We start from the raw sequence: 24231 nt of genomic DNA on the forward strand, positions 1-24231 counted from the left end.
TACAATAAGGCTTTCAAATAAGTCATGGTTTTACGGCAGTGAAGCATCGGTGTTGAACACTGATGTCATGCTGTCGATGATGTTGGTGATGAATGTCAGTGCTTCTTCCTCGATAAATGACCCCGAATAACTTTCGATGGAAAACATCCTTCCCAATATTAGAACTGTAGTCGTTTATGGCAAATGCCGACAATACAAATATACAGCATTTTTATATCGGGAGGCGTTGGGCGTCACAGAGACGACTGTTCACCGGAATCCAGTTCAACAAAACGCGTTCAGATCTGTGATTGAGTACAACTTCCACGCCATATGTTCAGTGGTTCTCCGCACTTGATCACCGGACACACGGAGGAAGAACTGTGAAAGATCTGAGTTCATCATGGACGTTTTGGGATGCATACCCATGTTTGTGTGTTGCATACGTGTTTCGGAGACAGCTTACGTACATTTCAAGAGTATAGGGTATTAGCAAGCATTGCCTGGTTGCCTACTTGACTTAGAGTACGGGTGTGGGAAGCTCCTAGGCGGAAAGGACCTCGTGAATTTAGTAAGGTGTTATTTTGTTTATTGTCAGTAAGTGACCGGGTGCGTAAGGCACATCAGTCAGATAACAGACAATCAATTGATCCAGCAAAGTTTGCTTGTGTTGTGAGGAGGAACTGGGGAGAGCCATCGGTGGGCAGAGAACTGTGCGGGAAAATAATACATCCCGCTTACCCAGTGTGAGGAATGGGGTTTGGTTGAGGTGCCCCACCTTGAGCCTTTGATTCAGAAGTTATACCTACAAGGCAGTGGGAAGATGTATAGTTTTGTCCGGGGGACTTGCTTCTAGCCTCCGACCCAAAAGTCTGAGGCACAAGGCAGCGGACAGTAGGATTTTCTTTGCGGACCCCGTCTGAAGCCGACAACTCAACAGTCTAACGCGCTTGGCTTCAAGGGACTGCCCCCATCCGAGGGCACAGGAAGTAAGGCATTGTTCTCTAACTCCTGATGTGGCTGCGCATAGTAGGGGCCTTTTGAACAGTTCAGACAATCCAGTTTTTGAAGGTTTTATGACCCCATTGAATAATACTCCAGCTTTCATGGCCAGGTGTTGGGCAATCAGAGTGTGTGGTTTTTAGAGCCGATCTTTCCCAACCCGTCTCCTGAAGGGAAGACACCATCGTTGCTTCCATGCATATGAACGTGCTGGTCGCCTGCGGCGAACAGCTTATTGTTTTCACACCCCCATTGCAGAGGACAGTACGACTTTAGCATCAGATCGCCTCGTAGCACGGGTACTCACAGAACGGGGTCTCGCTGTGCTTGATGTGACTGCTTCCCTTTTGGCCTTGCTGGTTTGGTTTTATATTGTGGAACGAAGCTGCAGCTGATATGGCCCGCAGGATAATTGCAACACTCTAGCCGGACCACCACGTCAAGATGGTAGCATCAGGTCGGTTTCAGTTCGGAAGGGGTTGTGTGGAGCGCATCTTCACTCTGTTAAATTTTAAAGCAAAGGCATGCATATAGGCGCCCTTTATCTTGATGTAAGTTTGATTCTGGCAACCGGTTTGTGCCTCTCAACAAAGGCATATGCCCCGCAATTTCGTGAATATCATGCGTTGTTTGCATTCACATAGTCATAGGCGTATGAGACCATTAGGAGCTCCCCGAAAGCCCTCCTATAAGCAGTGGCGTCCGACAAAGATGTCTCCTCTCTCAGTGTGTGGATAATTTTGCCATTGATGCGGTAATGAGGCGAACATCGGAAGGTCTCGAAAACCTTGGGGTATCGAGCGCTTTCTCGACCTGGAACATGAAGGCGATATTTTTCTCATTTTTGGAGGAGTGGGAAGCGTCAATATTGCTAGAAAGGCTGACAAAGAGCATTCATTCCCTAGGCATGTGGTTTGCGCCTACAAAGTTGCGGGGCGCAGTCTTTGAACTTGCCTCTAACAATTCCAGGAAGAATTGTGAGGACTGTGTAATGCTGTGCGTATCTCAGAAGCTGCATTAGCTCTGACATTATTGAGACAGGTGTGGATAGTGTAAGTCAAGGAAATGAGTGTGACTTTCATTACGGAAGACGTGCCTCCAAAGTCATCCACATCATTCACACGATGGATCATCAGGTTACTCCCAACACCGGTTGGAAAGGTGAACAGACATTTGAAAAACGGTTCCTTTGACCTACTGAAATTCGGTCACTGATTAGGACACCGATCTAAATTGCTCAACAAAGGTGCCGTAAGGGCACCAGGCCAGCTGAACAGAAGTGGCAAACAATATACGATGAGGGAAACAGTCCCGTACTATCAACACTCAAAACGATCTACGAACGATGTCCTACTGCGTCTGGTAATTGTAGCATCTAAAGTGATCTGTGGTCTCTGGTTGGTTGAAAATAAAAGGGAAGGGTACGAGCGTTTTTCGGAGCTCTCCGTGTACACTTAACAGCAAGTTTGAGAATGCAAAGAACTTATATATTGACAAGCTCCCGGGGATTTCTTGCTTATCAAGCCTAAACCCCGCTTGCTGTTATCGAACCAATGCTTCCTGTAACATTGGGAAACCAAGGACAAGGGTCTCGTGGCCGTGAGAAAGCTGTTCTCCCTGTGATTGTCGCATTCAGTGCGAGCTCTTTTCTTTACAAACAGAGCACTAATACTGAATGTCCGCTTGTCTAGAATGGTCTCCTTTTCCCAAATGTAAGCCAAGGGATTAGACGATCGCTAACTGAGGATCTGTCCTTAAACAATACAGGACTATGAACCGGAACAGGAACTCGGCGGTATATGAGACTTCTACAGTGACACACCGGCGTTCGCGACGAATAGGCCACGGTCAACCTTCTGCTTGTGAGATTTCACAGGCGTTGCTGGACGAACGGCACTAGAGCGACTATCAACCAATATCCAATCAAGCGGGAATCCTTTTGCCCGGTGACTTGGGAAGTTGCTGACAACCAGCCGCAGCGGCCTCTGGATCGCTAGAGTTACGCAACCGGAAGCGAGTAGAGAGTGATTGAGCAGTCAGCTCAAACGCTTTGCTCGCATCCTTAGTTATCGCTTTCAATGTCCTCGTTTGTTGCTTCTTTTTCTCCAGTACCAAGCGCAGTGTGAGAGCAAGATCAACCTGTTCCGCTTGCTTCACAGTGTGAACATTAAAATCAACCAGAAATATGGGGTGTCGAGGGTTGAATTTTTTTTTTCGGGATGTACAAGGCTATCATTCCCGGCTGACTTGCAAATATAACAGCCGAAAACGGGCACAAGAGGAACAGGGTTTTCAGTCTTAACGAATGGGCCTCCGAAAAGAAGGTTAATAATGGGGTGGAGGAAGGGGGAAGAAAACTCTTGTGGAAGAGAAAGAATGAAAGAGCAATAGCCCGTTTTGCTTACCTTGAATCAACCAGAAATATGGGGTGTCGAGGCTTGAATTTTTTTTTCGGGGTGTACAAGGCTATCATTCCCGGCTGACTTGCAAATATAACAGCCGAAAACGGGCACAAGAGGAACAGGGTTTTCAGTCTTAACGAATGGGCCTCCGAAAAGAAGGTTAATAATGGGGTGGAGGAAGGGGGAAGAAAACTCTTGTGGAAGAGAAAGAATGAAAGAGCAATAGCCCGTTTTCGTGTGCTTACCTTGCTGTATGCAGCAAGGCGATGAAACCGTCTCATGAAACCACGTGACGGCCGATGTAGCATGACATTATTTTTTTGTTTTTGGAGTCATTGTTGTACTTAGGCCAAGATACCCCGAGGGCGCCCAGACCTAGACAGGAGGACTATTGTGGTCTTCAGCCAGAACCTTTGGCACGATGGGCTCGCCATATTGAAGCGGTATTTGGCGCCTAATGCCAACGTATCACGTATTTGCGAACGAACGAGTCACTACACAAGTTCCAAACCCCAACCTGGTGGATCAGCAGAATTCATTAGATATCTAACCACTAACCAACGTAGTATGAGGGACTCTGCTGGTGTCACAGGGACATCCACCAGTGTAGTTCACATTGGCGCGCAGATCGTCTCTTCGTGACGGTTCAGTCTTTTCCTGACGGAACTCAACAGGTAACTTTTGAACGGCGTCCTTACCCTCTTTCCCATCCTTCCGTTCAGTATGTGAATACTGGCCGTGTTAGTTTTGTCGATCGATTTCCGGCAGTCATGAGTCATCCATGAATTTATTCTAGTTTTCATTATATGGCGTGTCTGACCTACTGGTGTGTTTAATGAGGACGTGGTAGATTTTTATGGACTCGGATAAACGGGTACCATTACTGGTTTTGTGTTTAAGGATTTTTCCGGAACTATGAATTGCATTGATCAAGTCCACTTCCTATCTGGCTTCCATTTACTAGCCCAGATATATTCCAGTCGATAGTATCTGTCTTTTAAGATGTGTACTGGCGTTACAAGTGGATAGCATTCACCTTGTGATGCATCGATCTTGATCATGTTGACTTGCATACTGGCACGAAACGGGCTGTTTTTGAAACGGAAGCTAACAGTTTGTCTGAAATCCCTCATTGAGGTTGCTGATTATCCGTAGATTGCGATGAGCGATATACAGTTTTTTTTCAGCATGACTGCAATGCTAACCCAATCGGAAGCATTTATTTTGGGGCCAAAATTATGGTCATATCCGATTGAATAGACTTCTGGGAAGCACTAATGTTCTCCGCTGTTAAGGATAATGATCATAATGAGAATTCTGGTCAGTTTGTGTGGCCTGATTGAATGGGAGCTGGTCAGCTGCCGCTAATAGCTCATGGTATCTGTCCTCTACGACAAGGTGACTTCTTTTTAAGGACGTTTGTCGCAACGAGAGTGATCATAATTGATCATAATGCTCTTACTACCGGTTCGTCTGTGACATGAAGCCTCGGCGAATTTGTCCTCGTTTGGGCGACCAGTTTGTGAGTTTCAGGCTCGAGGTTTGCTAGCACAGCTTTTTTGAAGCGAAGGCGTTACCACCGTTGAGCGTGTAAAATTTTCTGACAACTAGGGTGCAAACTCCACACTGTTGATGTGTACCATCACCATCGTCATTGTCAGCTGTAATAACCGCGTACTCGTCGTACAGTGGTTGTAGCTGCCGCAGTTTCGTTCACCGATGATTTGGGGGAGGGGTAGGTAGCTGGGCATTGCAGGCGGGAGCTGATAAATTGGCGCATAAATCCAGCACTGTCAGTGGGTTGTCAAATGGGGGGAGGTTTGGAAAAGGAGCTATGCATTGAGGACAATAGCTTGGATGCACGAGCGCCATTGAGGGCGCGACTGGACCATGTCTTACAATGTCTCTAGCCATTGATGTGGCCCGTCTCGGAGTCCCAATCCAGGAAGACGGCAGTGACCAGCGTAGCTGTTTTCTGGTAATGGCTTTCATACTTCGCTGCCAAGTCATTGTTTGACTGCCTCTGGCTCTCTTCCATCCTTCACGTGGTTGTGCGAAAAGAGCCCTTCGAGGAAGTCGGTCGACCGGCGTACTCAACACGTGGCCAAGCCAGCGCAACCAATGCAGTGTGATCAGTTCATCTATCGATGGTGAGTTATTTCTCCCGAATACCATTCGACGTACTTCAGAATTGCTGATCCGGTGTTCCCACCAGATTCGGGCAATGCTCCGAAGACATCTAAAAGCTGCCTTTGACTCTGTGGACCGCCAAGCACTGTGGCAGTGTCTGTGGAGCAAAGGTGTCCCCCTTAAGTTCTTGACCCTCATTAAGGTGCTGTACGCCAACTCCCGCGGCCGTGTAAAGGTCTACGGGAAGCTTTCTCCTAAGTTCACCACATCCAGTGGTGTCCGACAGGGCTGTCCTCTTTCACCTTTCCTCTTCAACTTCGTCATTGATACGATCATGGAAGACTCACTACCAGCCTCTAATGCCTGTGGGGTCGAAGTGCTCCCTGGGCCTCCGCTCACAAATATCGAGTACGCAGACGACATAGCTCTTCTTGGATCTGACCCGTCGTAATGCAAACAATATTAAATAATCTAAATAATTCTGCCTCGCGGTTCGGTATGTGCTTCACACCTGCAAAGTGTAAAGTGTCACTGCAAGACTGGGTGGACTCGAACCCTAGCCTCATGCTTGCGGGTGAACCCATTGAGGTAGTAGCCAAATTTGTTTACCTGGGCAGCTGTATCAGTCCCGGTGGTCTCGCGAAAGATGATATTTCTATCCGGATTGGGAAGGCCAGAACAGCTTTTGCGAACCTACGTCACCTGTGGCGTAGGCGTGACATCAATTTCTCTGTCAAGGATTGAGTTTACAATGCTGCGGTGCGCTCTATATTACTATATGGATCAGAAACCTGGCTGCTGCGCGCCGGGGACGTCAAAAGACTTTCAGTGTTGATGTGTATGTTACGAAATGACCTTCAAACTATATCTTAGACTACTGATACTCATCTCCGCTCCGTATCTCAACATAGTTTATCTACAAGGAACTGTTATCTCGCCAGTATTGCTTGGTCACAACGCAGTTAATGTTACTACCATTGGTTGATCCGAAAGGCCACATGCGTCTCCGGGAAAGGAGGTGGCCAGAGTAAGGTGCCCGCGATTTCCAGCGAGTCAAAAAGACAGTAAATGGGAATTGTCAGTCAGCTATGCAGAGAAAATTCTGAAAATACACAACGTCCGGTTGACTGAGTGGCCAGTTGAGAACCTAATTCATTGTAGTCGCCCTATGCAATCTGTTCATTGCCTTTTCAGTATTCCGCCAGCCTGTTGATTATGCATGGTCGTTTTAGCTCAACTCGGCTGGTTATCGCGGCTCTAGGTCTTCTATGACCGCTGGAGCGCAGCTCTGTCTGAATGGACTCGTCCAGGTTGTAATCCTGAGTACTGGCTTTCCAGCATAAATTGACTTCATTTTCAAGACGAATTCTCAACTGAAATTTCCACAAACTGGCTAGTATACTTGGAGACCGACACTAACCGTCCTATGATTGGTCAGGCAGCTGCACATTAACCAGACAACGGCGACCAGTATGTCAGAGGTAAATTCAACTTACAGACTGGTTCTGAAACCTGGAGTTTCCGTTGCTGTACAGTTGAGGAAGGCTGGCCATCGTTAGATTAGTGACACTATCCCTACAGCCGATAGTATTTAGTATGGATATATGGCCGTTATACAGATGGTGGAGTTCTGCCACTGAATAGGTGTGTGGACATCAATATATCGTTTTATCTTTGAGGTTTAGTTTACAAACCCATCTTATTCTACACAAATGTTGCTCCACTTTTCCACTTTGACGCTGGTCCAAGTTTTATCGATATGTTGCGCTTCCAGGAATCGGAAATGACCAGAAGCGCCTGTATGGCGTGCAGTTCCATCCGGAGGTGGAACTTACCCCATGCGGCCGGAGAATACTCCATAACTTCCTATTCGGCATATGTGGACTCAAAGGAGACTTTCAACTCAAGGATCGATTGATAGAATGCAAAACCGAGATTCAAGAACTTGTTGGTCAGAAAAAAGTGTTGGTAAGTAAGATATTCGTTTTGGTGTTACGTAACGCTTATCTCTACCTGTTATCTTTGCTTACACGTATTATTGGGTGAGCATTCTTTACTGTCGCAGGTTCATCGTGTAAAATCGGATGTTTGGGAGTAGGTTCTTCCATTTTCGGCTGTGAGGCCCAAGATGGTCCGGTTCCTAATTTTCCTTATTCATGAACCTCTTGCGGTTAATTTGCAGCTTACAGTACTGCTTGACCAAGAGTAAGAAACTCATACAAAAGAGACATCACAAAGATGGAGACGTTTTTGCCGATTCCATATTTTGTGTGGTGAGTAAGAAACTTCTAGCTAAGTAGCACATTGAATTGGAAAGTTTTCCCTTTTGCTGTTTTTATCACTGCGCCAACAAACTCTCGCAGTAGTCGAACAAGCAACAAATACAAAAGAAAATATCAGTGTGCGAGTAGTCGGCAGTTTTATCGATCACCCTGACCATGTTTCGCTTAATAATTTAAGCATAATGGATACAAGTCAATGATAGATACGTGATCATCAGTTCTTGGTTGGACACAATTCACGTCACTTGTATAACGTTTGCTGGGGCCGCGGGGTTCGGTTTACTAGTGGCTGCCCTGGGCAATTAGTTGTCGTTGTTCCAAAAAAATTAAGACTGTATCCAGTGGAGCGGGACAGAATGATTGAGAGACTGAATACAGTCTATCCGCAATTGTCAGTCTTGGTGCATCGATGAAAGTACAGAATAAGACGAAGTCTAAAGTTTCCAGAGACAGAGGGTTCACTCAAGAAACTGTTAACATCGGAACTAGAAGAGAAGCTCTACGAGTAATTTGTCTAAGGAAAAAGGAGGTCTACAAACTTCCATAACTCAACTATTTTTGCAGACTACCAATATACATTCATTTAGTAGGTGTTTTGGTTTCTAAAACGTTTAATTATAGTTTCGTTTTTGGACTAACTGTATTGTTTTTCGTCAACTGCTTCTAACATGATATCTGCTGTTGTATAGCGTAACCCAGTTTAGTATGTTGCTACATCCGTTTCCCTTCATCCACAACCGTTTCCAAGGGCGCATAAGTTATAGGTTCCAGATTTGTCTGGGAACCATTGGAACCATTGGTCAGATGAAGCATATGTGCTAAAGCACATATGCTTCATCTGACCAGCTTTGGGTCTCTTCAAATCAGTTTTTGTTTCGGGACCCTTGGATCTTGTAATAAATGCATACGGTAGGTTATGCAAGCACCACTTATTACTAGTACCTGACGATTCATTGCTAGCGAGGACAGAATCATAGTCGATAGCAGTGAAATGCCAGCGCCATTAACTACTAGCGCTCAACTCCCATACAGCCTAATCGGTGTCTAATTCTCGGTCGTCTGTAGCACAAGCACGACCTGTACGCCGGGTGTACATCACTCCAGTACGTGCTATGCGTCTGTGAATGGTAAGCATGTGCCCTCCGAGTGGAAATTAAGGAGAGGTTGATCGAGTTTGATCACAGTTGCTTACGAAGGATTGTCCACATATAGGGGGGGGGGAAACATGTGGTTAACGAAGTTTTGGCAGAGGACAACCTCGTGACGTGAGTCTAATAATAATATGGCACCAATTACGATGGCTGGGCAAGTCGTAAGGATAACAAGTCAACGACTCCCTCGTTAAGCCTTATTTATAGGCACTGGATCGGGCTGGGAAAAACTTACGGGAAGTCGGCAAATAATGTGGCCAAAGCACCAAAGTACTTAGCCTTTGTAGGCTGACCAAGATTTTCCGGATGAGCTAATGACCTTTTTGAAATGGCCCAAAATCGAAATCAGTGATGCGCGGGATTCCTTTATCGAATTAACAGTGCGTTTGTAAATAAGCTATTCTTGCCTCTTCTTTTTCTGTGAATTGCCCCACGCAGGATTCAAGGCTGAAAACTACAGTGGATTTGTTTGTCGTCCACCGTTATTCACGTAAACAATCTCATATTTGTTCTAAACCGCTGTCGGTCAGGACAAAGAAGAATAATGTGCATACACCTTTGATTTTGAAGTAGCCTATCAGTCCTGCTGTGCATGGGCAGGCAGTAATTGCATTCTAGCCAAAAATGACTGACTTAGTCGTCACACTCGGTAGACCTCGATCCTGTAACGTGGACGATATTAGGTTAATGTAGATGATAATTTTATGATATTCATATGGGAAAAACAATGTCTCGGTTGTCAACTCTCCTCTGCGACGTAGCTGGCCTCAGTACCGGGCTTGCCAACTAGTTGGGATGTAACCAGAAGAAACAAACATTGACTGAGGGCCACGAAACAGTACTCCGATTATCGTAAATCTAGCCCAGCTGTGTACCTAGTCGCGTTTCCGTACCCAATATTTTGTCCTCAGTGCGTGTTGACTCCGTTCCGCTGACCGCACCGGTCGAGCAGCCATGGCTATACTCACTGGATTCACGTCTCCAGTTCAGGGGTTTCCCCTCAAATTCCGTAGCTATCGGGAGACGAGTTGGCAGCTGGGCCCACCAAGAAAGATGTAGATAACTTCCCAGTGATAGCGATGGGAATATATCTTGTTGATAATTGTTTAACAATGCGAGTGTATCAGCTGTAGTGCGCGTATCAATGGTTTTAATATTGGGCTAGAATTCACACTGGTTTATTTCAGCTTAGTTTGAAGAACTGCACTTCAGATTTATAGATGTGACTGAATGGTCCGCAGTTCGAATCAATCCCTGATCTTTTGGCTTTCCTGTCTGAGCCGTGACAACTATACCATCATTGACAGCCATACACTTGTAGAACACTGCTGTTCAACTACCTCACAACTATTTAGCTACTTACGTAAAGCTCTACAACCAGAGGAAGCAAAAAGAGCTATCCTATTACAACCATCCAACACTCAGTCAGATAGTCTGGATAGGGACTAATATCGGTTAACCGCCATATCTTTCAATGTCTGCAGTCAAGCACAGGGAGTGTTATGTGGCTTTGATCCTGGAGGGCAGATCGCAACTAATTGAGCCAAGACGTAATTTAATTGAGCGACACTGCCTTAATTGTTATTTTCTCCTTCAGGTGCTTTTGAGTGGTGGTGTTGATTCAACGGTCTGTGCGGCGCTATTGGCTCAAACAATCAGTCCTTCGCAAATAGTTGCCGTCCATATAGACAACGGATTTATGAGGAAAAATGAATCAAAGGCCGTGCTGGAATCCCTGAAGGCCATTGGAATTAATGGTATGTTTTGTCCAAATCAGATAATCACTCCTAACACTGTTTCAGTACACTTTGTGAATGCTCGACTGCGCTTTCAATCGGGCATGACCACTTTCCAAGTGCCGATCAAAACGGAATCGCTTGCCCCAGCTATCATCCTTCCATCGAAAGCTCAGTCGGAATCAGCTGCTAGCCCACTTGGGCCGGAATGCAAGGACGTTAAACCCACACCGGACGAATACTGTGATACAAAACCTGAATTGAAATTGAGCACAACTACCCTCTCGCACTTTACAGATTCTACAACACCCACCGAGAGGAGGCAACAACGATTGAGTGGTGGAGGTTTCACAACGCACACTGAATTGCGTAACATTCCTATCGGGCCGTTGAATAGCGCAACAACTAATCCTGAGGAGAAGCGCCGAATTATCGGTGACACGTTTATGAGGGTTGCCCAAGAGACTTGGACTGAGCTTAACTTGGATGCCGACTCCTTACTACTTTGTCAGGGTGAGCGGTGCTCTTCGATTTTATGCATGTCGCGCTTGAGTTTTAATTTTTGGAATCTTATCACAACGTAGAATGAAATTTCTAATCGAGTTCGCACACACATACGGCGCATGTACTGCCCAGCGTCGTTTGGTCCAGTAGATACGTTTTACCAGACAGTGATAATTAGCGGCGAATTCCTTCCTATGAACTGTAACAGTACTAGAGCCATAGGACATAATGATATTGTTGCTACCCCTTGTGGTTCAGAATATGTCGATCTACTGGCAGCTTGGATGATCAGGTGCCCGACCACCTTTGTCACCTGTGATGGCCGGCTCAGGTATGGTGAACCTCAGCGTAGGATGTCATCTGCGAGGTAGTTCGAACATCTGATGGACGGCTGATGTCGGACCGATAGCTGCATGTACTCGCCATTGGCTGTTTAAGCCGTTCATATGATTAAGCCTCTGTGGGTGCAGCAGGATTGACCGTGCTGTTTTCGTCAGCGTGCAAAAGCTTGTGGTGGTACACACTGTAGCCTTCACTTAACCTTAATTGGGAAATCGGCCCCCAATCAAGTGCCTCAGTTCGATTTGCCGTTTCACTTACCGCTAGAGTAGTGTCCATCCTATTGGGTAAGAGTACGTGGAACTAGGATGGTATATTCTGACGGTTATAGATGACTGGCGCTAACCTGTCGTTCCATATCAGCTACCCCATTTGCCAACCAAATTGAAGGTATTCATTGTAAGAACCATATAAGTAAGCCACGGCACGTATGTCAGCTGCTGTGCAACTGAATTAGTAAAGTTTTGGACATGTAGAGTTGGTTCTGTGTGCGATTTTCTGTCTTTACCTGAAAAGCTGCCAATTCGTACGCTGTGTGGGCTTCATCTGGAACTATGCTCGATTTCTTAGAGCACTGCGCAAGCGGGGACTTAACCGGTATGAAATTGATGTGCTTTCAGCCCTCGTTCTTGTTTATGCCGTCTTCCGTAGGGTTATATGCGTTAAATTTCTTGAGGTGTTGTGCATAACGAAGTTGGACAAAAATTGCCATAGTCCTATCATCCAGTGGATCAAATTTACGTGTATGCAACCTTCCCTCCATGTTGCTGTTTCGGTTACTGATCATCCCTTGGCTTACTGGAGAACTGGGTCCATTATGGGCAATGAGGCTTTTCTCTCTAGCGGTTCTCTATCATAAAAACCTGGTACTACCAAAATAGGGATTCCGTACCTTTTAGAATCGCCTTCATTTAGGGAGTGCTGCAGTGGATGGACACCTAATATGCGAGTTGCTTTATCGTTATCGTAAAACACTTAATAAAGAGAATGACAGTAATTGGCGGGATTGTACATCTATCCCCGTTCTCCCATACCGGCCTTATAACTTTCTATCCTGGATTTTCGTTCTTCTAGTTTTTAACTGTGAGTTAAAAACTCATCTAATCCCAACCCAATGTTGTGGGTACTATACTGTGTCGACCACCAAATGACGATGACACGCCCTCTTAAAGCCAACGCCCTCTCAAGTAGCTGCAAGCTTGGGTTCGAACACCGCCGCTGCACGAATGATATTTTGGCCTATGTCCTCACGTTTTATCGCCGGATTACTTTGGTGAAACGAATGTTTTCGACATATCGAAGACATTTGATAAAGCATTTAGTGCAATTAGTGCAAACCTCTAATGTATGGTGTGTATCTAAGTCTGAGAAACCGCATCCTAAACCTATTCCGTGGTTACTGCATACAAGTAAGGCTAAGTAGAGTTATCTACCCGACTCGGAACACGATGAATGGATGTTCTAGCCAACATTCGCACTTTTTCGTATTTATGTAGACCGTTTTATGTATGCAGGTTATCCAATCCATGGTTGTATAGATGATGCCACTTTGTGCCTTTCCTTTTCTCACGACTTTCTGCGCTCAATTCGACTCCGATTGTCCGACACTGAATACCGACCCTACTACGCAGCTGGGATGTCAAATTCAACAACGTTCAACCCTTCCACGTTCTTTTATGTGTTCATCTTCATTAGTCTTCCTGTCTCAGATAAAATTTTATAGGATCAATCTTGTTCATCCTCTTTAGTCTGACTCTTTCCAGCGACTTATTAAGGTCATTACTCGTCAAAGTCCCCGCGATATCAGCATATTGACACTTTTGGTCTCTTTTACCGGCACTCAGACAGTTCACTCTGGCGACGGGTTTTATCCTTAATAAATCTCGAATTCACCTAATCTTTCGGCGCTGTTCTTTCATACTTGTCCCAACCCCCCCTTAATCCAGTGTGGAATCATACCCCTCACCGGCACTCCATTAACCATTGATTTATGAACACTATTATTAAGACTTCACGTCTTTTTCTAACGTCACTGCGATAGCTGTTCATCAGATACTTCTTTTGCCTCTATTTCTCGGTTTTCCACTAGTGGGACCCGTCTTTCTGTATTCTGTCGTCCCCATCAGGTTACCGGCCCCTGTAGAATTGATCTCTCTTTGTTTATCCAAAGAACACATCGTCTTTGAAACTAACAACCCACTTCCTCTACTATTAGACCAGGCATGCAGCTATATTAGCCGGAATTTTCGACGTTACTCCACGATGTAAACCGTATCGCGTTTCAGTTTCAAACGAACCCACTGATGTACATCGTATTACCATTTTCTTACTATGACTTAATTCTCTCAGTATCCATTGCTGAGTAGCTTGCTAGAAGGGAGTTGCAAGCTGAGCTTCTGTGAAGATAACTAAATCATTTTCTATTGATCTTGTGCGTGGATTACAGTGTAGTCAGAGTATCTTGGAGAAAAACGACTCAAAAGCAGGCATAAAAAGGCGAAACGATAGAAATACAACCAGTTGAGTATGACTAAAAGCATGCTAATCTTAGGAAGTTAATTTTGAGGAAGAGGGAGAAGAGGTTTGTGCTACAACAGGGGCTTTCGTCCTGGTTGATATTAGGAAGTGCATTCGATAAGTGGGCGATTTGCTAATAAGTAAATTCAGAAGACCAATCGTCGTATTTGTAGCGATCCATTGAGTGTGAGAGGGTCCCGATGTTGAAGGAGATTGAAACTTATCGTTTGCAAAGATACTGAAGTGCACAACCTATCCTTGAATTCATTCGACTAGTAAAGATGGAATAATGGATCCCATTCCAGACATGTTTGCAAGTTACCAGTCCTTATGGTTCTATCTATGTACCCGAAAATGTATGTGATTCACAATGCCTGCGTGTCTCCTCTCTTTGTTCATCTTTTAGGTACTCTGCGACCGGATTTGATAGAGTCGGCTTCACAGAAGGTTAGCTTGAGGGCTGATGTCATAAAGACACATCACAACACAACGGCATTGGTACAACACCTTCAGAGCGAGGTAACTGATGCATCCATTGTTTACTTCATATCTGTTGCGCCTACTGGTTTCATTTAAGTAGCACGAAATTTCCGGTTTTTGTGGTCCCGTCTCAGAGCAACCGGACGACTGCAGTGTCACAAGCGATTGGAAATTGGCTTGCATACCTTTCCTCACTAGTTGACAAGGCATAGGGAGCACACTGACGATGTGCACCATCGCCGTCTTCTCAGTTAATGACGAAACATGTGCAGGATGATTATCAAGCTTGGCGAAGGGGCCAACAGCCGATGAATTCACCCCAGCTACCAATATTACGTGACGACCGTGGATCATGGTTGGGTGTCATTTCCCACTTACTCCTGACGCTCAGGTGGCTATCTATTTTTTCGTTGACAGGGCTGAGTGTTGGTGGTACTCAAAGTATTTGGTTTTGAAAATGCGTGTTCTATAGTGACGTATACTCCCGTCTTATTGTTTAGGCAGATTTTATTGCTTATAACAAACTCTATGAATAATGTTGGATCATGCTGCATTTATTTTTATATCTAATTCACTGTCCATCATCTGCTCTGGGTCTTGCTGATCCAATCCTTGATAGCCATCGAGCAGCATGGATTTCTACCACGGACAGGTGGAATCTAACATGAACGAACTGGAGCGCAATTTTTCTCGTGTCTCTAGTTAACTGCAGCCAATAAATTTCAGTGTACGCCTAGGGTCGCGATGAACCGGTTGTGCTTTCAAGGTATCAGTTACATCCATGGTTTCTTTGTTCAGTATTTATCATGGCAATTTATGGTTCTGCTGCTGATAATTACTGAACTGCAATGAGGAAGCCAATTTTCTTATTGGTAGCACTTTATAGTTCAGGGCAACTGTGAACCACATGCCTGCCATAGTGGTAATAGGTCCCGTGTGGTGATCAAATGTTCTAAAAGGCTTCGATCAAGTTTTGGGACCGACATCGAAACAGTAAAATAAATGCACGTTTGAACTAGTCTCTAAACTGTGTTGCCTTCAAGTTGGAATATAGTTCAGCTGTAGCACCCTTTCGGTGCCTAACTGTCATGCTACCCAAAGGTTGCACGAGAGCTGGGATACATCCAGGTTGCCCAAGCCTAGACAGGGGAGGTCGAGAGGCAGAGGTCGGGTTCGAACCACGAACCTTCCGATCAGTAAATTCGCGCTCTAGCCGCTTGGGCCATCTCGCCCCACTGGTGTTGTTTCCATCTGGCATTTTTACTAAGAGCATGATACACCCGTGGATGCCACTTGGTTGATGGAGTGAGTTGTGTTTAGCATGTGATCTCTTTTACAGCAATCTTTTGCAGCAATCTATTCAGAGATAACCAGGTCGAAAAAAGCAAAATGCACCCAGAAATCGTACGGCCCAAAACGGTTTAAAAATGCTCTTCAAATCCAGTTGCTTGGGATCCACCTAGTATCCCTTGAGTGACCCTACTTAGTTTCTGTTGTGGATGCTGCCTCAAATCAATTGTTTCAATTGCTTTCTGTTTTTTATGAATCCACTTTGTTCAGTTTCCCGTGTCCAGTTAGACTGCCATTGTATACTATTTTTTTTCTGTGCGAGTGCTATCCCATCAAGTCGTCGATTTGTTCTGCTCTCGCGCCACTCGAATGCAAAAATATAGTTCTTCCGTAGTGTAGGAAAAACGGGTGCTGAAGCACTCCGTTCTTCTCTTGTAGGGTGCTCATCGAATTCTCTACACGCAACAATTACGGGTTATCCGTCGTGGCAAAGTTTTCCCAGTTTTTATTTTTTCATTGCGTATTTCCGCACATGTCTCAGCTGGCTATACAACTATAGACAAACCGACATCAGGATGTGCATACAGTACGTATCAAGCTATTCAACACACACCTGTGCGGATACATGACTTATTTTTCGATAGTTTATAAGAGCAGGTGTTCCTATCGAATACGCACACATGTTTGCTTATCCCGTTCATAAATCCTAGGGTCGAATAATCGAACCTTTAGCCAGTTTCCACAAGGACGAGGTCCGACAGGTTGGTCGCCAGCTCGGATTGCCGGAGGAGATAGTTAATCGACATCCATTTCCAGGGCCAGGACTAGCAATCCGCATCCTGTGTGCTGCTGAACCATACATGGAGCGTGACTTTTCTGAGACAACCAGTTTGATCAAGATGATTGCCGGTTACCATCACATGTCACAGAATGTGAGTCAGATTTGGTTTTCATATATTTCTACTTATGTTTGAGTTATAGATTCAAGCTGATTGCGTTTCGGCTGCCAGCCGAGATGCCGCTTTATTCTTCTCTCAGCAGTTCTCAAGCGCCAAGCTCACCTTTCCTTCCTTGGCGTCCAACACTTTTTGCGCCTGTTCCACAGCAGCAAGTGTTTGTAAAAAACTACCAAACGGAAACGTTTTCATATACACCTTTAACTGGAGCAAATGAGAACGTCCATTGTGCAAGGACCACTTCCACTAAGCTACTGCCAGCTTTTGGCCCTGTTTTGAGGAAGTTAACAGAAAAATTGAGACAGGTTTTGTGAGTTTCTCTTGATGATGGACGTGGTAGACAATTGTTAGACGGCTTCATGTCTGTAGCAGCACTACCCTCACAGCTCTTCACTTACTGATCCTCATTCCACAATCCTCTCCTAACTTCCATCTGCTTGTCTGATTTCGTTTAGCTGTCAATCACTTAATCATCGTTCCGTATTCAAGTCGTAGCTGACTAAAATACATGAAAACAACCCTTTAATAGTGTTATAACTTTCAATGTTTTACGCTGTGTGCCGAATCGGTCAACTGCTAGCTCATTCTGGAAATTTAATTCCACTTCTGTCAGTGTAGGTTTAAAACACATGCGCAAGTCCTCAACTGTATTCTGCTTCTTAAGTCACTAGCTGCCTAACATTTTGCCCTTCTCTGGTGACCCTGACACAGTGAATCATGTCTATGGCGTGGGGGTTGCACTCAGCCTCAGGCCGAACGTGCTTTAGCCGATTGTTTTCTAATACTTGATCGTCTTTACGCTCTGTGGTTGACTGGCTCAGTTAAGATCGGTACAACTCGACTTGTAACTGGTCATTATATGCTCGAGAATCTCTGAAGCGGCTTCTATCGAGATCTATCACACTTATTTCTTCCAGATTAGAATGCACTGTTATTGCGCTGTGGTTTGAACGTTCAGATTGTTATAGAATAAATCCAGATGAGGCGCTATTGGGTGCTGGGTTCGAAGTTGATAACAATCTTAGGAATAACCGGGAGCGGCTGCTTCATTTTTATGCTGAGTAAGTTCCATCGCTGTCTCCTGGAAGCCACCAACTGCAAACTGCCGATAGATTTAGTTATACGGTTACGTGTGGAGAGCTTCAATTCAAGGTTAGTCGACTTGATTCTGATTATGACGTTGTGTTAGCTGGCTTATTAGTTCGATTAGCCTTAAGATAGTTGAATTCGTATTGCTCAAAATTCTCGGTCAGAACAGGTTAGAATGATATTGGGAATACCTATACACAGAACAACAGAGACCGTCTGTCCGAGCCATCAAATGAACAGTAGGTATCATGATGATCCGCAACCCTACACCTACACAATGCAATACACGAGGATGCTTCAAACATCGCATAGTCCAGCACCTAAGGAATGACAAGAAACATTTGTAGATAGCGAAGGTCTAGTGCTTGGAGAAGGCTCTCGCTACAAGAAATAAATGTGCCTACTTTATTCGATGTACCAATCATAGGAAGGTGAACGTAAGTGAAATAATTCACAGAAAGCATGGATTCGTATTCCATTCGCCAAAACAGCCTCGAGCGATGGCTGAACTCTTCGAAGAACACTCAAACCGATCTTCCTCCACATAATTTCTGGAAGAGCTACAGGACGTCTAAACAGAGACCCATCCAAAATGAGAATCTAGCGTCAGATATCGTCCCTTCAGTGTGACAGTGCACTTGGTCCGGATTGTTCATAACACTAATTCTTCTAAGATGGCAAAATTTCAATACAGAAGCTATCGGATCTTCATAAGCTTATTCGAGATGAAAACAGAATGCTGATAAAATGGAGCCGTTCGATCTGTCTTACGTGTATGACTAACAGGGATCCACATTCAGCTGGCGAGATGCAACCTGCATGGAGCCTAGCGGACGGCTAAACGAGCTTAGCTCAAGCGCACGGCTAACGCGCCCATTCATCTCAATTGGAAAAAAGTCAACGGTCCAACTTGGAAGAGATGATGGTTACATATATCCTGGAGCGTACTCTTCAGTGAGTTATTGGCGTCCTGAAATGAACAGGAGATATAAGTTAGTTCGCTGAAACTAGAGCGTAGCCCGACTTCTACGTCAAGATTACAGCGATAGCGGAGTAGGTTGTCCTTACAAGGGCTGGCAAGCGTCCTCATTTTGCATTCTTCAGCTGAAGTCCTCATCGCTCCGAAGTATTGGTATTATATTATTATACTATCATCTCACGGCTTTCAGTTTGCTCCTCCCCGGAGCCGAAAACTGGAACGCACACAGACACTATGCCGGGATTTTGTACTTCTGTCTAAATCAACATCATAGCACGGCTTTTTTCGGGCAGTTTGGCAACCGAACCTGTGCATTTTCGAGAGGGGCCCGCCGGTAGTACTGGTGGTATCTGACACGCTGAACGTTCTCTTGCTGACATTCTGAAAAATTCAGAATTTCACCTGTCTACCGATAAAATATATTCGTTGTTGACCAGTCACATCTCTCGGCACGCTGCATTATTTCTGATCAGTACAACCTACCGGTTGAACAAAGCTCGCGGTTCTAGTTATTTTCGACTTAATTTTTGTGCACTCCGTTTGTTTTTCTACTGTCCTTCTCTAGGGGGGAGTTTCGGTGTCGTTCTTCGTCGATCAGATTTATATTTCAGCCCAACATTTCTCACCTTCCAGCCTCATGCCTTACTAACAAGAATCAATGCAGTTGCACGTCCAGAGGAGCAACATCGGCTGTCAGAAATCACAATGCACCGCACTCTTGCCGCCCATTTGTTACCACTTCGCACCGTTGGAGTTCAGGTTCGCAGTGTGTTTATTTTTCTGCTGGATTGTATGTGTTTGTATGTATGCAACCGAGTCATTCGTTGCGTGGTCGATGAGGACAACATTCTCATGCCTCCTGTTATCGGAGGACGAAATGATGGAACAGTGATAAAGGGACCGAAAAAGGAAGTGTTAGTGGATAAGATCTGAAAACTTTTCCTCAACTGTATATTGTTAAAACATCTGGCTTTCTTAAGTGGCGATAGCGACTAGCCAGAAATACACGTGTAACGATGTGGTTTCAGGTGAGAGATGGTTAACTTTTTAGTGTTTGGTATATCAGTCAAATCAGATTGCTTCCCGGTCGGGCTATAAAAAGGCCGATTTGAGTTCTAAATAGCGGCCTAATCTGTTCATATATGTCTATTTTATCCAAAACATCACAGGAAACATCAAACCCGAGAATCTCTTGTTTTCTGGCAACAGGCTTAGGGTTATCTTTTAACCCCAAAAGGGAACCATAATATGTACATTTACTTCAGGTCCCGCTATGTTAGCGTTCGACACAGACCGTTAGTTGTTACAAATAGTTCTTTCGAATGGGGTGGATATCATGAAATAGCTCGTGGTTCGGTACGTATTTTTTTCTGGCCACAGAAATGGGACCGACCGTATTGATAGCGACCATATGTGTCTCTGACGTGGGCTTTCCAACTTTCTGGCTCGTAGGTGAAACGGAACACAGTGGTAATCTTTCTATTACCTGGTTTCTCCTCGAGTGACACCTGGTATATATCGCTTCATAAGGTCAGGACCTAGGACGGAAGCTTTTGTCGAAGGTAAAAAAACTTTCAGCGCACCATTCATTCAAAATTGTTAATCTTCCCATGGTTCCACGTTTCACTTTTATACATTGTTTTCAGGGTGATCAGAGGACCTACAGCTACGCATGTGCTCTGTCTAGTTCCACTGCCCCCGATTGGGATGCACTGTCTTTCTTGGCCCATCTCATCCCACGAATATGTCACAACATCAACAGGTGCGTTGTTGCACAATTTACTTCATAGATGACCAATGCTCATGCTTATTCTCCAAACTTTTGATGTCCGCCATTGAGGTATCCGTAGAGATTTATGACTTCGTGGTTTAGGGTGTGGCACATTTTCCGATCATTGTCGGGTGATGTTTCACTGTTTTTTTCTCGGTATGTTTCGCTGTCAAATTCAAAGTAGACAACTGTGCAGTTGTCTAGGTTAATATCTGGTAAAATCAGCAGCTAGCTGGTATACAAGATTTCCAATCTCCCATCAGTGTGTTGTTGCCTATTTGATGTTCTTTTGCTTGTGGCAGGAATAGCTGTTAGTGTTTGGACCTGGGGAGAGAGTATTCAAACCTGGGTGGGGTAGGGTAGAAGAGGGAGAACTTGAAAGTCTAAGAAGGGAGACCTAAATAGAAATGTGTAACTACGAAAATGTGTAACTACACAAAAATCATGGAAGCTTGTTTAATGCAAACAAACCGAACTTATTATTTAATCTGCTCGTATTCATTTCATATGTCTTGATTACGCCTTCCCAGTTGGTCTCTTCTGTCATGCTAGGAAGCCAGATTTCGGTGCCGATTTAGACATCCGCGTGCTGCCCTGTCACCCTTAGCTGGTAACCGTGTACAACTCAGATGGAACATTTGTTTCCTTGTGGCTTGTGTAGTGTTCCTCCAGAGTGCGCGCTTCTTATTATTGTCCACTTGGCTTTGCGTTGTTCCCTCAGCGACCATAGTCTTCTCATGCTCGATTTGTGGCGTGCGTCACTGCTACTTAAATTCACTTCTCGACACCAGTGACAACAGTGCTGACCGTGTTCTTTTTATGTTTCTAGTTCATTTTTTATTTAACTTCTCAAAACTTCTCGCTTGTTATCGTTCAGAGTTGTCTTCGTCTTCGGTCCACAAGTTGCCCATCCTGTGAATGATATCACAGTGACCTACCTACGGGAGCCTGTAGTCGAAACACTTCGCGAGGTTGACGATCGTGTAACTACCGTGCTTCGAGCTACACGAACTCTGGACAAAGTCAGCCAACTACCTGTTGTCCTACTGCCAATTCATTTCGATCGTGACCCCAGTCAGGTTGTTGCCGTTCCCTCCATCCTCCGCTCGGTCGTACTTCGACCGGTTATCACGTCTGACTTCATGACCGGTTTAGCAGCTATTCCGGGCAAACACATACCTGAAGAGGTGCGAATCAAGTGCAGTTTGCTTTTTCCACATCGTTCTCACGATTTGTTGGTTTCATAAAACATTCAGTCTTAATTTGAGACAGTATTGTCACGGGCACGGCAGTTACACAAATAGGTTTTCATGGTCATGCCCCTTGTTACGCTACTGGGTCCATTTCATTTTGTCCAAATCACACTTATAGCACCGAGTTTTTCATCATATCCATCGACATGATTCGCAAGATATGTTAAAATCCTATAATACGGAAGTTGCACGTTTGAAAATCTTTTTAATTTGTCATGAAGTTGCACACTCTTTAAGCCACTTTGAGTTTTCCTCAGATTTGTATCAGCCCAATACGATTGCTGTTGATTCTTGATTATTTTATCAGGGTTTGATAAAAAGTGTACCGTTTCAGCATGAAAACGGTATAGGGTCATTTTAAATACCCATTCGAGCGGGTTGTAAACATTCCATACAAATCGTCGGAGCGATTTTCGCTTTAGTTGATTCTGTGCCTTGGTGCTTATTCAGTCCCACGTGACATCTAAAGTTCCTTCATTCCATATCCATCATTCATTCTATAGGCCACACTGGATCACGTAAACCTGTAAATAACAAAATTATGCGTTTTTTGTCCTTGAGATAACGCGTTGGTTAAGTCGCGAACTTGCTGACCGAAAGGTTCATGGTTCGAACCTAACCCTGGCATCTCGTCTGTTCCTGTCAAGGCTTGGGCCAACTGACAGTACCTCAGTCCTCGTGCTTCCTTCTGTTGGCATGGTAGCCAGGCACCGAAAGGATGCTACTGCTGAACTATTATATCTACAGTATTACTTTTATTACCATTATCATTAGTAATATTAATAATATGTTTTATGCTTGATCATCAAACAATGTGCAATCGTTTTTGGCCTCCCACCTCCGTACTTTTTTTTAGATGTTTATGAAGGTATTGTTTCAATGCCTTCATGTGTTCAATATCAAAACAGCTCGCGAGTGGTAATCCAAATTCTAACTTTTCTTTTCCGTTTGATTTTCAGGTTGTTTTACAGCTTCAGAAAGCTGTTCAAAGCGTCCCAGGCATATCCCGTGTCTTGTACGACCTAACATGCAAACCACCGGCCACCATTGAATGGGAATAACATGACTAGTCGCACCCCGCTATCTTCTTTCACACATAACCCTGCAGTTCCATTACGAAAATGCCGGCTCAACTTTGAGAACGTCTTCATTCGAACCGCGCCGACCGTCACGCACTTCCCTTCATGTTCTTCCCCTGATCGGTTTTTTGTCCGAGGTCTCCCATCGATGCCGGACGACTTATTTGTGTTGGATTTTGTGTACCTTGTACTGAAGAGCGTGCCCCCACTTTCTCGTGCATTCATTTGATATGGGGGCTGGGGTTATCGCAAAAACGTGGATGAATTCAGCCATTTGTTTTTCGTGTTCACGAAGTTCGGCTTCTAGGTCGCCGCCATTGCTACTGTGTTGAAGTTTACCACTACCGAATCAGCACACGGAATTCCACTTTTCCCGTGGTGCGGTGGGATGCACCCCAATCTATATGATGAGCGAGATGATTGCAACTCACCCACCTAACACGGTCGCAGTGGATGCTTTCACATTCGTCATCCCATGCAGAAAATAACTTGTACTGGATCCCACTATTCGTACACAGGTGATCAAGCTTTCACTGAGATGACTTCAGTTTCACGAACCCACCACAGTCCCCTTGTTAGCCATTCGGTGATATTCAGGGTTCGCGGTTTGTTAAGCTTCAAATATGCGGTGACGCTGCGAGTATACCGTCGGTCTGAACAGAACATCATTATTATCATTACATGTCTCACCTTGAGCGACAAGATCTGCGTATTGGTGACATTTTGTTGGAGAATGACGAACCTGCCGCTTGGGAACAATAATGAGCCGCTGGAGTAGCTTTCCAAAGGTACATTCAAGAGTCAAATGTTTCTGGATATTCCAATTCTGCTGGGAGGATTAAAACGTGTTGTGGATATAAGTTTGTGGTGTCTGAGGTCATCAGAATTGATTCAAGCTACTTCACTTTAAGAGTAGGGCGGGATGGCCCAAGTGCTTAGAGCGCGAATTTACTGACCGGAAGGTCCGTGGTTCGAACCCGAACTCTGCCACTCGACTTCCCCTATCTAGGCTTGGGCAACCTGGCAGTATCCCAGCCCTCGTGCAACCTTTGGGTGGCATGGCAGTTAGGCACCGAAAGGTTGCTACAGCTGAACGCTTTCTTTCTTTCTTTCAAATAACAGTAAAGAGGCAGGTAGTCCGTATAGGCCGATGTCCACTTCACTGTTTAAAAGTGAATGGTAACGACACAGTCCCACTAGTTTGACGAGATATCGGATCATTTAGAAGTTGTGATTTGTTGCTCCCCAGTAGTTCACGTGGTGTTTGAGACCCGTGTGTTTAGTGCACTTCA

At 44.8% G+C, this 24231-nt stretch overlaps 1 protein-coding gene across 1 annotated transcript in view; it reads left to right on the top strand.

Moving 5' to 3' along the window:
- The window catches only part of T265_04299 (hypothetical protein), a gene marked incomplete at both ends in the record, with an annotated part of 37325 nt that extends 14126 nt beyond the window's left edge, over nt 1-23199 (top strand). The window contains 8 exons of the mRNA XM_009168998.1: nt 7288-7481; nt 10544-11195; nt 14449-14561; nt 16523-16744; nt 19470-19640; nt 20483-20598; nt 21485-21794; nt 22820-23199. Of these exons, the coding sequence (XP_009167262.1) occupies nt 7288-7481; nt 10544-11195; nt 14449-14561; nt 16523-16744; nt 19470-19640; nt 20483-20598; nt 21485-21794; nt 22820-22921 (1880 nt within the window). The remainder of the gene's footprint in view (nt 1-7287; nt 7482-10543; nt 11196-14448; nt 14562-16522; nt 16745-19469; nt 19641-20482; nt 20599-21484; nt 21795-22819) is intronic.
- Between the last annotated feature and the right edge of the window lie 1032 nt (nt 23200-24231).

This window comes from Opisthorchis viverrini, assembly GCF_000715545.1.
Source record: "Opisthorchis viverrini unplaced genomic scaffold opera_v5_69, whole genome shotgun sequence".
Lineage (NCBI taxonomy): Eukaryota > Metazoa > Platyhelminthes > Trematoda > Opisthorchiida > Opisthorchiidae > Opisthorchis > Opisthorchis viverrini.